The sequence below is a fragment of the Camelus bactrianus genome, chromosome 21 (genome assembly GCF_048773025.1).
Source record: "Camelus bactrianus isolate YW-2024 breed Bactrian camel chromosome 21, ASM4877302v1, whole genome shotgun sequence".
Taxonomy (NCBI): Eukaryota; Metazoa; Chordata; class Mammalia; order Artiodactyla; family Camelidae; genus Camelus; species Camelus bactrianus.
In genome coordinates this window covers 19,401,203-19,416,884 of record NC_133559.1, presented here as the reverse complement: position 1 = coordinate 19,416,884, position 15,682 = coordinate 19,401,203, and the positions used below count along the sequence as shown (strand labels likewise).

Here is a 15,682-nt window from a genome sequence, read left to right as displayed (position 1 = left end):
AATCCAGACTATGTGAAATTCCACAGGATAGCAAATGAATTATAACAGGCAAGCACTGAAGAATAAGAGATGGAGGGAAAGAGGTATCCATAAACAACAAGATTCCTAAGAAAAATATCAACTGATCTCAAGGAATAGATGTATCAGGATCCTAAATGTGAGATAATCAGGGAAACTGGAATAACTTGGTATTTTAAAAAGAATTTCTTTTTAGGTGATAATGGTACTGTCGATTTCCCCCCTAATCTTCATTTTTTAAAGTGAAAACTAAAATATATATGATGCATATAAATGATATACCTAGGATTTGTTTAGTAACCCCAGGTGGTAGGAAAGAGGTGAAACAAGACTGATCACAAATTGATAACTTTCGAAGATGTACAGTAGATATGGGAGGTTCATTGTTTTATTTCTATTGTTGCATATATTAAAAATATTCCATAATGTAAAGTTTAAAAAAATTAAAAGTATATTAATAAAATCTTCAGAACTAAAGCAGGTATTAACCTTTTTTGTGCTATGAACAACCCCCTTAGGTAGTCTGGTAAATCCTACGGACTCTTCTCATAGAAAAATGCTTTAAAATGAATAATCAAAAACACAGCATTACAAAGGAAAACAATTATACTAAAATTCTGTTACCACAATACTTAAAAAACAAACTTGTGATACAGCAATAATGTATGTGCCTCATTAGCTGACAGGTCATGAAATAACACTAATAACTATTCTGAAGCAACACTGAACATAAACAACATCTGCAATACCTAAAAACAATGTAGCATGGTATGAAAATACCTATGATTCCTTATTAAGAATAAAAACAAAAGTACTGGTGATACTTTATGATTCCTAAATTCAAAATCAAAGAAAATGCCAATTTTTAGTTAGATGTTAATGAAAATGAGGACCTAAACCTTTGTCCATTCCAATTCTTTCCTTTGACCCAGATCAAAAACCTCTTATTTAACCACTTGCTGATGTAACAATACTCACATAAGGAGGCATCACAGCTCTGTACTGGGAAGCTAGGGCAGGCTGCTGTCCATTCAGTTTAGCCTGTGGAGGACCACAAGCTATCCTCTTTTCCACCACCTTGAGGATATCATTTTGCTCTGATGTTCCAGCTGTGCTTTCATCCTGGCCAGGCTTTTCATCTTGGTCAGATGTTACAGGTGTACCAGCAGACTTACCACCATCTCTCCAACAAGCAACATCTGGTATGAAGAGAGAGAAGGAATAAGAAAAAAATCTGAAAATGGAACAGAGTGAAACCTAACTTGGCATATTTCAAGTATATTTAAGCAAGAAAGCATAGTGAAGGAACAGCGAAAGTCTAATCTAGGCTGTACTAGAAATCTAGGCTTTGAAGGTGTTTAGGTAGTCAAGAGTAGTGGCTTCCAAAGCAGAGAGGATGTACCTCAGAAGGGGTACCACCAAAAACAAATACTGGGGTTGGGGAAGAAAATACTAGAACTTCCCTAATAAGCTTGACCAATTTTTGGTATAGAGATTAAAATCACTGTGATACCTGAGGTGCCCTGAGGGGAGGGGAGAGGAGTTCTATAACCCAGAAGGGCTGACAGTAATGTTCTCATTCATTTTCAGTCTACTATTGCTAGTTCAAGTGCCCAAGGGAGCAGATTTTGTAACTGTATTATCTGATTGAACTATCTAACCAAATAAAATAGATTAATGATTTTACAAGGAAACCCTGTTTGGTCCAAATGGTCTCTATCTCCTGGTATTCACACTCTGTGTAGTCCCCTCTCAGCAGTGTACCAGGGATGGTCTGTGTAACCTGTAGAATAAGGAAGAAGTGTTGGTGTATCTCCTCTAAGAATATACTATGAAAGCCTAGGGGTTTCCATCTTGGTGGGAAATTGTCTGTCTTTCCTTATTTTTTCTGAGGAAGCCATGTTGTAAGCAGCTCACACATAAATGAGACACCATGAGTGGGCTTGAAACAGCAGCCCCAGTGAAGTCAACATCAAATGACCGTTTCACAGCAATTTTGTTAAGAGTTCCTGAGCCAGAACCCCCATCTAAGGGGCTGCCAGATTCCTGACCCTAAGATATCACGTGAAATGGTAAGTCCAGTTCAGTTTGTTGTTTTAAGTGACCAAATGTGTTATGCAGCAACAGATAACTGGTGAAAACAAATGAACACGAAAATAGTAGAGCTGACTCATCTATTCCTAATACAAACTCATCAATCACATACGGCAAATAAAAATAAAAATCAAAAAAGATAATTTACCCAGACTTGGTAAGAAATGAACTAAAGAAATACAAACTGTATCAGTTTATCAGAAACAGAGATTTGTAACCATTACTATAAAGAGGAACCTCCCCATTTACACAGGGTTCTTGGAGGTATTTGGTAACAACACTATGAAGCTAATATAAGTAGTAAGACATTTAAAAATCTCTCAAAGATTTTATTTCTATTTTTAGTCTTTGCTTCATAATGTAAAATACAAGTATCTCTTACTATTAAAATTGATTTGGTTCCTCAGAAAGCAAGGGCTTCCCGAATATTAATAGAAGAGCAAATGAATGGACATAATTTGTAAATAAATTTACTTGTATATTGGGGAGGTTTGCTCAAAAAATTTTACTACTGTAAAAATGATCAAATACTGATGTGCAAATGTCACCTAGGCATCTTGTTAAAGTGCAGACTTTTGATTTAGTAGGTTGGGTGTGAAGCCCAAGACACACTTCCAACAAGTTCTAAGTTGATGATTAGTTTGATCTCAAACTGATGCTGTTCATGTAAAAACCAAACTTAGGTGGCAAGCAACTACAGCTACTGTCTGCCTTCTCAAACTGGGCAAGTCATCATACACACAACAGTAACAGGCAGGAGGTTACATCACAAGATAAAACACAAATATAATCTCATTCTGTATTTTTATTAAATGGAAAGTACTCTTACTTGGTGGGCGTAAACTGGGTCCAGGTCCATAGTTGTCATCATTTGCTTCTTTTTCTTTTTTTTCCTGATCCCCAGCTGCCTGCAGGCTGGGAAATTCTTGCTGAAAATGACTATTCACCTGGATTCCTATAGATTTTTTTTTTTTTAGAAAAACATTACATGTAACTTTTATCCTGAAGATAATGCAAAAACCCTCCCAGGATAGAGTTCTCTGCCCTTTTTTTCATAATTTATTCCACATTTCAACGGTGACTGTTCATATCCATAAAGCTTTTAGATTTATCTAGCATTAGAATCCCCTAGAAAGTTAATGAATAGCCATGAGGAGATAAAAATCTAAGAAAGTAATCTGCCAGACATTGTTCCAGAGGACTTACTAAAGATGAGGCAAATGAGGAAATTTCACTTCTGTTTCTCTTTTATTATGACTTCTTTCATTTTCAATACAAGTTAAATTCTTGTGCTAATAAATAACTCTAAGAATCAGTCCAAACGGTATGACTAGAATAGTGTATGAGTCAACACATCATGGTGAGGCTAAAATGCTTTCATTCAACTCACTGCTGAGATGCTCACTGCACCTCACTATTCACTCATTCACCTATCTACCTTCCTGCCTGCCTATTTATTTTTGTATTTCCATGAATTAAAAGAGCTGACTTTATTCGCTTGAGGGCCTAGACAAGTTTCTCCATACAACATTCTATAGACGTGTTTTGCAAGTGGAAGAATTAAATTCTGTTGAGTCCAACCTTCCTTGTGGGGAGGGAAGTGTTACAGCTACTGTGCTTTGTGGCCACTCTAGCTCTTCCCTACCATGGAAATCATGAGCAGCATGCTTGAAAGAGAAGAGGTTTGGGGGCACAGATGGAGATAAGTATGGTTGCTAGCAAACCACATAAAGTCTGGGTAGTTTTAGATCTCAGAGCTTAAATATAAGGTTTTGTCTGGTCATGTAGGGTAAAGATAAAATAATGTTGGGCAGAAGGTATCTTAAAGACTCCTTTAATCCCTATTATTGGCTCATACATGACTCTTGACCCTCAAACTTAACTACCACAAGAGTTTTGTTTTTTTTTAAAGATCCTCTTACAGGGCCTGAGTACATCTTTTGACATTTTTCTCTGCCCCTGCCAAAACACTATAATCCATCCTTTATCTCCTGCATGGCTGTTCAGTAACTATCAAGCCTAACCACTTTTCCCAGCTAATGTCCACTTACCATCTCCTTGCCCACCTTGCTTGTTACTGGCCCATGATTTGGGAGCAGGTGCTACTTCTGGGGGAGCTGCAACCCCAGGTTTTGGTTGTGCTGGTGGAACTTCTGGTGTTCTTAAAAAAATATGAATCCATTATTTCAGATATTGTATATTTGAATAAAATAAATATTACATTTAAGCGGAATTTGCATACAAACTGCCTTGGTTATATATTTACTTATAGATGCCTCTCCCCAAGTTTTCCCTATGCAGCATTCCTTTAAATAAAATACAGCTATTTTTGTCCCCTTTCATTTCTATACTTGAATAACCTAAGGAGAAAAAGAAAGAGAAAGAAAGAAAGAAGGAAGGAAGGAAGAAAAAAAAGAAAAGAAGGAAAAGAAAAAAAGAAAGGAAGGAAGGAAGGAAGGAAGGAAGGAAGGAAGGAAGAAAGAAAGAAAGAAAGAAAGAAAGAAAGAAAGAAAGAAAGAAAGAAAGAAAGAAAGAAAGAAAAAGAAAGAAAGAAAGAAAGAAAGAAATAAAAAGAAAGAAAGAAAGAAAAAGGAAGGAGGAAGGGAGGAACGAAGGGAGGAAGGAAGGATAGAGGAAGGAAGGAAGGGAGAGAGAAAAAGAGAGAAAGGAAGGAAGGAGAGACTCATTATTGCACATAGCTACCAAAAAATGTTTCTGAAGAAGTGAATATTTAAAATTAGAAATAATACTATAGGCATACATACAGTCTGGACTGGTGGAATTAGCTGGGGGCTAAGAAAGTTCTCCACTTGGCAGTCAACAGGTCACCACTGTACTTATTATTACTGTTAATCAAGAGGAAAAGTAACCTGCCTGATGCATCCCTATGAGTAAAACGTATTTTTAAAGGGTCTACAATTTTATTCAGGCCTTGTAATGAGTTAAGGCTTAAAAATGAAAAAGAAAGTTAAGAGACTTAAGAAATGTAATATATTTCTGGTATACTCAGGCCTGAAACTGACTTGCTACTACAAAATAATTACTTGACAACTAAGAAGTAGAGAACAGTAAGTTTTTATCCAAGTAGTCAAATTTATTGTCTAAACCTCCCCAAACCAGAATACAGAAGTTTAGTAAAAGACATGGGCAAAACGCATCAAGTACCCACGTGCTTGTCTTATTTTTAAAAATTACCAGTACTTAGCTTGGTCATTCCATAAGCCAGGAGCCCTGAATAATCCCTGCCACAAAGAATGCTAAATATTTATTTTACACATGATGATTAAGAGACACATTACTAATTCCACGCTCACTTTCTTGCTAATTCTTTATTCATTCAAATAATATACTTGAGTACCTATGATGTGCATTGGGCATAGTTCTGATGAATCAGGCAGACAGAAATTTAGTTTCATGAAAACTGTTTAACAGAATCAACACTTAATCATTTTAGAAAGAGAATGTCTGATGTGGTGAAGATGAGAGAGGAGGGAGCCTGACAGAGTATGACACAGGAAAAGCAGTGATTAGCAATTTTGTCATCTGCTCTACCTTGACACATGGAAATAATGCCACTAAGCCCACTCACAGGAGAAATTACACAAACACTGACTACATAAAACCCCTTGAAGGGCATGAAATATATAATACACATAGCACAACACCTAGCACATGGAAGGAATTCAGCCTTAAGTTCCTACAAAGAAAGGGGAATGGTTCCATTCTTTAGTAGATTTTGACTTACTTTTCTTCTTCATGCTGCTCTTGTTTTGATGCCCATCCTGTGCCATCCTTAGGTACAATGTTCACATTAGGATCATTGCCTTTGTTTTCTGCTTTGAGACTTGGGAGATTAGCAGGTGGAGGCATACGCCGTGAAATACCGACTTTTCCAAGACTCTGTAACCCATGCCGAGCTGCAACTAAAGATCAATAACATCAACTTTCTTCAAACATCTATTTTTATTATCTATCTTTTTCTTAAAACAAAATAGAGAAACAACAGGAATTAATAGGATCTTGAATTATTATTTCCTTATATTTTAAGGTAAAAAAATTTAAAACTAAGCTGCATAATTGTAACATAACCCAATGCAGAGGGGGAGGGTATAGCTCAAGTGGTAGAGTGCATGCTTAGCATGCACAAAGTCCTAAGTTCAATCCCCAGTACCTCCTCTAAAAAATAAATTAAGTAAACCTAATTAACCCCTAAAAATAAAACACAATAGTTTAAAAAAGGGGGAAAAGTATGTGTGTATATATATATATACATACACACACATATGTATATATATTAAAAAATACCAATGCAGAAATTATATTAAATATAATATATTAAAATTAACCATCAAGCCACTGAACAGGTGTTTAAAAATAACAATTCAACCAATGAAACACTAGAAAACTATACACTACAAAAAGGAAAACATGACAATGCTGGTTTTGTAATTTTTTCAAGGAATCAATTTTAAACTCAACACTTCGTATATTAGAGAAAATGCTGCCTTTATATATGTAATGAACACTGCTAATGCACCACACATTAGCATACATACATGGTTCAGTTTTTACCCTTCACTGTAAACACTGGGCTCAAGGAATAAAAAACACAATAAAACACCACACCACAGGACTCTATTCCACAACTAAAGGTGGTAGAATAAACCCACTAATGTAAAGCTTTATGCCTATTAATCTCATTGAACAAGCTTCCCTTTGGAACCACATAATTCTACTTATTTTCTGCTGACAAACAGGGAAAAATAAACACATTTAAAAAATAATTATAGATCTTCAGTTTAAAAATACTAATTCATATCCACTGAAAAGATATGCATGTACACAAAAAGAACAATGTAAGTAGGGCAGCGTTAACATACGTTTGCCTGAACTCGTGACAGCAATAGCTCTAGTGTGCCATTTACAGTAATAAAACAAAACCATGACAACTATCAAAAACATAAATGCCACTTGATTTTACTCACCTGTGGTTTTCTGAGTTTCTAATGATTTACCCTTGTAAGTATTAAATAAACTGAGTGTCGCATACTTTTTCCCATCCTTTGCTTTTGTGCTCTGGCCTGACTTCTCCGACATTTCGGTGGAAACTCATCGAGTCCAGAACCTCCTGCCACACTCCTTAAAAGCGGTCTTTCAGATGCACATAAGAAAGAAAAATGAGGAAAATTTTAGAATTAGCTTACAAAAGCTCTTAATAATTCAAATGTTCATAGAAATTCTGAAAAATAAGAACACTTGAGAAACGAAATCAATCTTCAATAACTCATATCAATAATTTCATTGACCCGTTTAATACTGTAAAATTCCAACAGCCAACATGTGACAAAATTAGTGAAAACAAACTGCCATGTACTTGGTGAGTATATTAATTATGGCTTGTAACCACTTAACTATACTATAGAGAATAGGGGTTTTATTCCATACTGAGATGAACAGTTCAAATATAGAGAATTTATGGAGATTGTCTATTTAATAAACAAATATTATTCAATTTAATAGGCTCGAGATGACTGGCATTGTCACTTACACACATGGAATCCAAACATGACAGGAGGATAACACCATTTCCCTATGAATTACATGACCGTGTTTTCGGGCAGTACATGTCTAACAAAGTTCTATTAATTTAACAGTTTAGAATAGAAAGAACATTCTATTTTCTCTTCATTCTACAAAGGATAGAACATTTCCTCACAAACCCAGGTATAGGAAAACTATTCTATTTCATGGCTATGGAGTAAGTGTTCGAGAAATGATGTACACTTGTCAAAACAAGTTTCTGTGTCTATGAGAAGTTATTAGAAGTAAATAGTATTTTAATGAATATTCATACACAGAATTTTCATCTTCTGAACTAATGTATCCTAATTAAAAATTACTCTATTAATAAACAGGGAAAAAACAAATTCTCATTCTACTTCCCTTTAATTTAATGAGGTTTATACATATTATCAACCATAGGAGGTTTTTTTTGGGTTGGGGGTTGAGGGTGTAAGTAGGGCAAGAGGTGTCGAATTCTATCAAGGAAACATAGCTAAAAGCACTGAGAACTGATGCATGGGAGCTGAAGACAGTACACAACAGTATATGATGCAAAAAACATTCAAAGTCAAGGAACTGCAGAATCAGCATCATACACAGAGATGTAATTTTATATTCATACCAACTGTTACATAGTATTTATGTAGTTTCATAAAATTTACCAGTAATTTCCACATCTATTATCTCAGTTTGGTCTAACAATCTTATGATCTAGTTAGTATCCTGATTTTACAGATGAAGAAACTGATGTTCAGAAGTTAAGTGAGATTGGATTTGAAACCAAGGCTCTGGGTCAGTCCATTCAAACCATGCAGCCACCTCCCCCATATAACTGTAACCACTTAGTTTCTTATAAGTGTCTACTTGGAGAAGCTATCTTTCCTCAAAATAAACTGAAAAGACTGACTTGCAACCAAAAGAACGAAACTAATAACTAGACAATCGTATGTGGAAGAATGCATATAATTAATTATCTCCCAAGGGTGCTAATAATGATGATGGTGTGAAGAGAGCTATACTTTGAGAATCTATCCTGTTAATTTATTTTCACCAATAATGTGGACAAAGACACACAGGAAGAATATTCATCAACTGGTAAAAGAAGACAGTGAATAGTCACTAGATGACAAAACTAAGATTCAAGGGGTTCTTTCTTCAGGTGAAAAGTAACTGATGTATGCATCATCTAGAAACTTGTTAGAAATGCAAATTCTCAGGCTCCAACCCAGACCTAATGAATCAAACTCTTGAGGATATGGCCCAGCACTGTGCTTTAGCAAGTCCTCCAGGTCATTCTAAGACATACAAAAGTTTAAGACCCACTGACTTACTAAAGGCAGACATATGCGAAGCAGTGATCCTTAACCCTTGCTGCACATTAGAATCACCTGAGAGTTTAAAATACACCAGTTTTGGGGGTCTGATCATCAATCTTTATTTTGAAAATGCTCCTCAGGCAATCCTAATAAGCAAGTAGTCTTTAGAGTCACTGCAATAAAGGAAGTGTATCTTTTCTCCCATTCCATTAAGGCCAGTCCTTCCTTCTGTGCTACCCATCCCGTCCTCCCTTTCTTTCTCATTCTAAATTCTTCTCTGTAGGGAATCTCATCCACTTCTATGGATTCAACTACCAACTGATCACGCCAAATTTTTAACTCCAGCCCGGAACTCTGTGTTCCTGAAGAATATATCCTGTTGCCTATTTACACTTATTCTTTGTTTTGAGGAAGGTTTCAACTTTACTGAGAACACAGGCATTTATCTCCCATTAAGGGTTTTAGAAGCAAACCTACAAAATATTCATATAGCATGAGAGAAAAAGGACAGTTAGAAATATTAAGTTTAGAGTCAACAGGGAAAATATCTCAACATTTGACAAAATGTTATATAAGAACTCAACAAACCGAAGGAAAAAACTTGAAACTCAAACTGATGCTATGAACAGACAATCCACTAGAGATAAAATACCACTAAGCAAATGTATTAAAATGTTCAATTTTATAAGTAAACAAAAATTAAAATAACAAGATAGGGCGGTTCAACTTGTTCATACGTTTACGCAAGGAAAACAAAGCAACATAACACAATTTAACCACAGGGTGATAGAATATCTAATTCAATTCTAGCCATCACAAATCCTTAGAGCCTGGAAAAAATAAGAAAATGAACCTGAATTTTCCTACTTAAAAGTAAAATAAAACCAAGAAGTTTCCTATAAACTATAGGGAATTCCCAAATGCAAAAAAAGAACAAGAAAAGTTCCTGAAAATATATAGTAAAATTCATGTTTGTTTTTTTTTTTTTTTTTGGACGGGGAAGGTAATTAGGTTTAATTATTTATTTATTTGTAAGTGTAGGTACTGGGGATTGAAACGAGGACCTCATGCACGCTAAGCACACACTCTACCACTAGGGCTATGCCTTCCCGGAGTAGTAAGGTTCAAAATTCTGTAGAAAGTTTCTCCTGCCACTATTATTAGTAAACCACTGTATGCCCTTCAACACATGCTCTTTCACCAAACAACAGGTAAACAAAATACATACTGAGTATACTCTAAAGTGAGAAAGATGCACAAAGAATCAGCTTCTTGGTCACTCGAAGAGAGTAAGTCGAGGCTTTCATATGCTTATGAGCCTCTCCATGTATAAAACCTAAGGTATCATAGTACCTACAAAACAAAACAAACAAAAAAAGTAAATCATAAATGCACATGATTGAAGCTAGTGTTAAATGACCTCAAAGATAATTCAATCAAAAGATAAGAACAAACTATCATAATGTACCTATTTCTATAAAAGAATATGCATTTCTAAAGGCAAAGAATATACAGCCATAATAAGACTGGATAAATGAGAAAGGCCAATTGCACCATAATGGTTTGCCAGTTAAGTGTGGGCACTTTCAGTTTAAAGTCATAGTTTAATTTAGCCTACTTGCTTTTCTGTGCGTTGCTTCCAAAAGGCTTGGGAGATCCCCTGAAACTCTCAATTAAGTTAAAACTTCATTCAACATATAGTTGAGAGAAAAATCAGTGACTTGTTTAAAAATTAAGATCACTTTTAGGACAAAGTATCAAAAGAATCCAGTCAATCCAGAATAAGCACCATCAAGACAATTTAGCTTCACTTAGTATACTTTATTTAAAAATATATTTTAAAACTTAATTCCTGTTTGGATGCCTAAAATGAATTAAAGAATCATAGCTAAGAATTTTCTAAGAAAGTAATGATCAAGCACAACAGGTTTACACTTTCAGCCAACATGAAGTAACAGAGATGAGATCTACCTTCCCTACTAAAACAACTCAACTCAAAAACTGGACTTATATGTGTGTGTGTCTATGTAATGTGTTATTACATGTGTATATATAATATATATATATATATATATATTATGTATTTACATACACATTTGTAATACATATTGTCCAGTGCATGTAACGGTGTGTGTGTCTGTATAATCTTACATATATACATAAAGCAAGAGCTAAGGCACTGAATATCAAGTAAGGAAGAACAATGATTCTTACAGGAAACAAAAGAAGTGAGCCCTATGGTTTCCTGGCTTACTGCTTGGAGAGCTCCCAGATCATGGCACTGAGAAGGGAACTCAGAAGAGAACTCCTGGGAGACTCCCTAAAGTTGAAAAAAATGAAACTGAGCACTCAGTGTGATCAAGGTAGCTAAGATACAATACTGGAAAGAAGAGATGTATACAAAGAGAATGCTACAGATCTGCAAAGGATCTGATCCCCCTTGAGTATTCAGCAGAGTATAAATATGTACATGTGTGTGAGGAAAAGACCCAAAGCCAGGAAAGAACCATCTGAAATAATCAGAAGGCAACAGTGCCTGTTGCTCAGGAAGGACTGGGAATAGTGCCTAGTATCGTCAGCTAGACTTTAAATCACACTGTTTCTGTTAAGTCCCAAATAAATTTAAAGAATATTTATTTTAAAAAATGAAAAAATATCCAGCACCCAAAGAAGGCAAAATCTATACTGAAGCATTCATTTAAAAACTATCACGCAGGCAAAGAGGCAGGAAATTATGAACCATATAAAAGAGAAGAATCAACTGAACCCAACTCAGCTGACTCAGATACTAGAATTAGCATAAAAAAGACAGCAGAATTCTCATTGGAAACCAAGCAAGTGAAAAAATGCTGCAGCCACACGCTTAAAGTATTGAAATAACTGATAACCCTAGAATTCTATAGCCATAAAGAGTATCTTTCAAAAATGACCAACAAAAAAAGGTTTCTCAGACATAAGGTGAAATAATTCATCATGAGCAGAGTTACACTAAAAGAAATGTTAAAAGTCCTTCAAATAGGAAAAAAAAATAAAGAAGACATCAGACTGAAGTCTGGATCTACAGGAAAAAAATGAACAGCACCAGAAATGGAACTAAGTGAATAATGTGTGAAAAAAAATTATTTAAATATCTTAATCCCAGGAATGCAAGGTGATTTAACATTCAAAAATCAATCAGTGCATTTCACCACATATTAAACTAAAGAAACACATGATTATCTCAGTAGATGCAGAAAAAGCGTCTGACAAAAAATATCCATTCCTGATAAACTCTCAGTAAACTAGGGCTCAGCCTGATAAAGGGCATCTATGAAAACCTATTTTAAAAAAATAGTCTAATAACAATTTAAAAAATCCTATAGCAATCCCCAGTACCACCATTAAAAAAAAAAAAAAAAAAAAAGGGAGGGGAGCCAAGGAAGAGTATAGCTCAGTTGGAGAGTGCATGCTTAGCATGCACAAGGTCCTGGGTTCAATCCTCAGTACCCCTATTAAAACAAATAAACCTATAGCAACATTATACTTACTGGTAAAAGAAGACTGAATGCTTGCCTCCTGTACTCCTACAAGGAGAACAAGAAAAGGATATTAACTCATACCGCTTTTGTTCAACACTGCACCAGACGGTCTAGAAGTTCTAGCTAAGGCAATAAGGGAAAAAAGGGAGAGGGGAAATCTGATTGAAAAGGATTAAATAAAACTGTTAATTTGTTGACACGACTGTATACATAGAAAATTTGAAAGAGTCTGGAAAAAGCTACTAGAACTAAGAATTTAGCAAGGTTGTATACAAGATCAATATAGATAAATCAATTACATCAATTCATAGTAGCAATGAACAAAGAGCAATTAAAGTACAACTTAAAACAGCAATTAGAAATAGGAAATACTTAGAGATATATCTGACAAAAACTATGCAATATTTGTATACCGAAAACTACAAAACATTAAAGATCTAGATAAATGGAGATAGGCCATGTCTGTGGGTCAAAAGACCCAATATTACATGTAAATTCTTGCCAAATTGATCTACAGATTCAAAGCAATCCCAAACAAAATCTCAGAAGGAAGTTCTCTAGAATAACCAAAAGAACTTCAAAAATAAAAAATTATGTTGGCAGGCCAATGTCACCTGATTTCAAGACTTATAAAGCAGCACAACATTGTAAAAACAGAGCAATGGAATAGAAAAGTCTTAGAAAGATATACCGCATCTGATTTTTGACAAATGCAAAAATGGTACAGTGAATAAAGAATTGTTTCTCAACAAATGGTGCTGGAGCAATGAGGTATACAAATTACAAACAAATGAACTCTGATCCACACCTAACATATACAAAACTCAACTCCAAATGGACCATAACAAAGGGTACAAATTTGCAGTTAGAAGATGGGTAAGCTGTGGAGGTCTAATGCACAACATTATGATTATGGTCAGCAATACTGCATATGTGCTTCAAAGTCGCTAATCTTAAATGTTGCCACCACACACACACACAAAGATAAGTAGGTGTGTGACGTGTGGAGATACTAGCTAATGCTACAGTGATAATCACACTGCAATGTCTAAGTGCATCAAATCGCATGTTGTATACTTCAAACTTACACAACGTCATATGTCAATTGTATCTCAAATTTTTTAAAAAGGACCATTGATAAAATGCAAAACCTAAAACTTTAAGACTTCTAGAGAAAACACAGGGAAAATCTTTGTGACCTTGGGTAATATAAAGATTTCTTAGATAAAACATTAAAAGCAAAATCGATAAAAGATGATAAACTGATGATAAATTGATAAACTGGACTTCTGCTTTTTGAAAGACACTGTTGAGAATGAGAAGACAAGCTACTATCTGGGGGAAAAATCTGCAAATTATATATCTAACAAAGGGCATCTACCCAGAATATGTACAAAAGTCTCAGAACTCAATAATAATAAAACACACAACCCAATTTTTTAAAAAAGGCACAGGATTGACACTTCACCAGAGACATACAAATGGCAAATAAATTCATGAAAGATGTTCAGCATTTCTGCATCATTAGTATCTGGGAAAAGCAAACTTAAACCACAGTAAGTTACCTCCATACTTTTACTGTATTGGCTAAAATAACAGAGTAATTATACCAAGTGTAGATAACGATGTGGAAGAACTAGAACTCTCATACCCTGCTCATAAGAATGTAAAATGTTATAACCACTTTGGAAAACTTTTGCAGTTTCTTAAAAAGGAAAACATCCACCAACCATACAACCCCCCAATTCCCCTCCTCGTATTTACACAAGAGAAATGAAAACATGTATCCCCACGAAGACTTTTACTATGGCTCATAGTTTGTTTTATTTGTAGTAGGCAAAAACTGGAAAACCATATTGCAGTATGCATATAAATGGACTACCCAAGCAATAAAGAATGAGCTACTAATACATGTAACAACATGAATGAAAGAAGCTGAACTCCCCACGTATGTGCTATACTTTATATGAAATTCTACAAAACGCATATATATCTATTGTACAGGAAACAGATCAGTGATTTCCTAGAGATGGGAATGAGGAGGAACAGAAGGAAATTTTTGTTGATATGCTCATCTTGATTATGGTTAAGCATCTCAGGATGCGAACCATCAAACAGGATGCTTTTAAGTATGTGCACTTTATCATGTCAATAAAAACATGTATTTTTAGAAAGACGAGGATCTTTAGATTCTAAGCAAATAAGAGTATTACCATGCAAATCTATTAGGGCAAATTAAGGAAAAGAACAACATGATGATCAAAGGATTAGACAGAAGTTATTAGAGCTAGTTAAACAAATTTAGTGTAAGTGGAGTGTTGTTTGCAAGATATGATATTGTGATTTATAAGAAAATTATATTTGGTCTTCACCCCCCAACCCCAGCACTGGACTAAAACCCTTGGGATTGCCTAGATAATGAGATAAAGGTGTCTTTTATTATTCATAACAAGTTCCTTTCCACCACACCTGAGTGTATGTTAATGCAGTGATTCCAGCGAGGGGAGGGAAGCCAGTGTTTGAATCCATCATCAATTGCCAATGATTTAATCACCCACGCCTCCATTAAGGTCAGAGACACTTCCTGGAGTACGGAGCCCCACAAACTACACAGGAACAGAGGCTCATGTGCTTGGGGCTCTTCTGGACCTTGCCTGTGCATCTCTCCATCTGGTTGTTCATTTGTATTCTTTAGTATCTTTGTAGTAAACTGGTGATCTAGTACTAAGTAAACTGTTTTCCAGAGTTCTGTGAACTGTTTTAGCAAATTAACCAGACCTCTGGTTTCTAGCTAGCCAGCCAGTCAGCCAGCAGCACAGGTAACAATCTGGACTTCTGACTGGCATCTGAAGTGCTGGGGAGGGCAGTCTCGTGGGACTCGGCCCTTACTGATCTGTGGGATGTGATACTATCTCCAAGCAAATAGTATCAGAACTGAGTTAAATTTTAGGACACTCAGACAGTGGCTGGAGAATCTAATTGCTTGGTGGTGCGGAGCACCCCCCTTCACACGTGGAGACCAGAAATGCCAGAAGTAAGGTAGCATATTAAGAGTATGGGAGACATAGGAGTGTTTTTGTTTTTGTATAAAGGAAGGGGGAGATGGCAGGGAGAGAAACAAGCTGGCAAGATATGAAATTGGACAAATCAGTATCCCTGAAAAGGAATAATGAA

At 35.4% G+C, this 15,682-nt stretch overlaps 1 protein-coding gene across 14 annotated transcripts in view; it reads right to left on the bottom strand.

The window, feature by feature from the left end:
• Positions 1 to 15,682, bottom strand: part of PRRC2C (proline rich coiled-coil 2C) — an 85,014-nt gene that overhangs the window by 52,564 nt on the left and 16,768 nt on the right. For 7 of the 14 annotated variants that reach the window (XM_045517935.2, XM_074349794.1, XM_074349791.1 and 4 more), the window contains exons 2-6: positions 7,098 to 7,263; positions 5,858 to 6,035; positions 4,164 to 4,273; positions 2,942 to 3,067; positions 997 to 1,217 (exon numbers count right to left, since the gene is read on the bottom strand). In XM_045517935.2, coding sequence (XP_045373891.2) covers positions 997 to 1,217; positions 2,942 to 3,067; positions 4,164 to 4,273; positions 5,858 to 6,035; positions 7,098 to 7,209 — 747 coding nt within the window. In that variant the 5' untranslated portion in view covers positions 7,210 to 7,263. Of the gene's footprint in view, positions 1 to 996; positions 1,218 to 2,941; positions 3,068 to 4,163; positions 4,274 to 5,857; positions 6,036 to 7,097; positions 7,264 to 10,218; positions 10,344 to 12,517; positions 12,554 to 15,682 lie in introns of all 14 variants that reach the window. The other 7 variants (XM_045517955.2, XM_074349792.1, XM_074349795.1 and 4 more) reach the window with 5 other exon arrangements.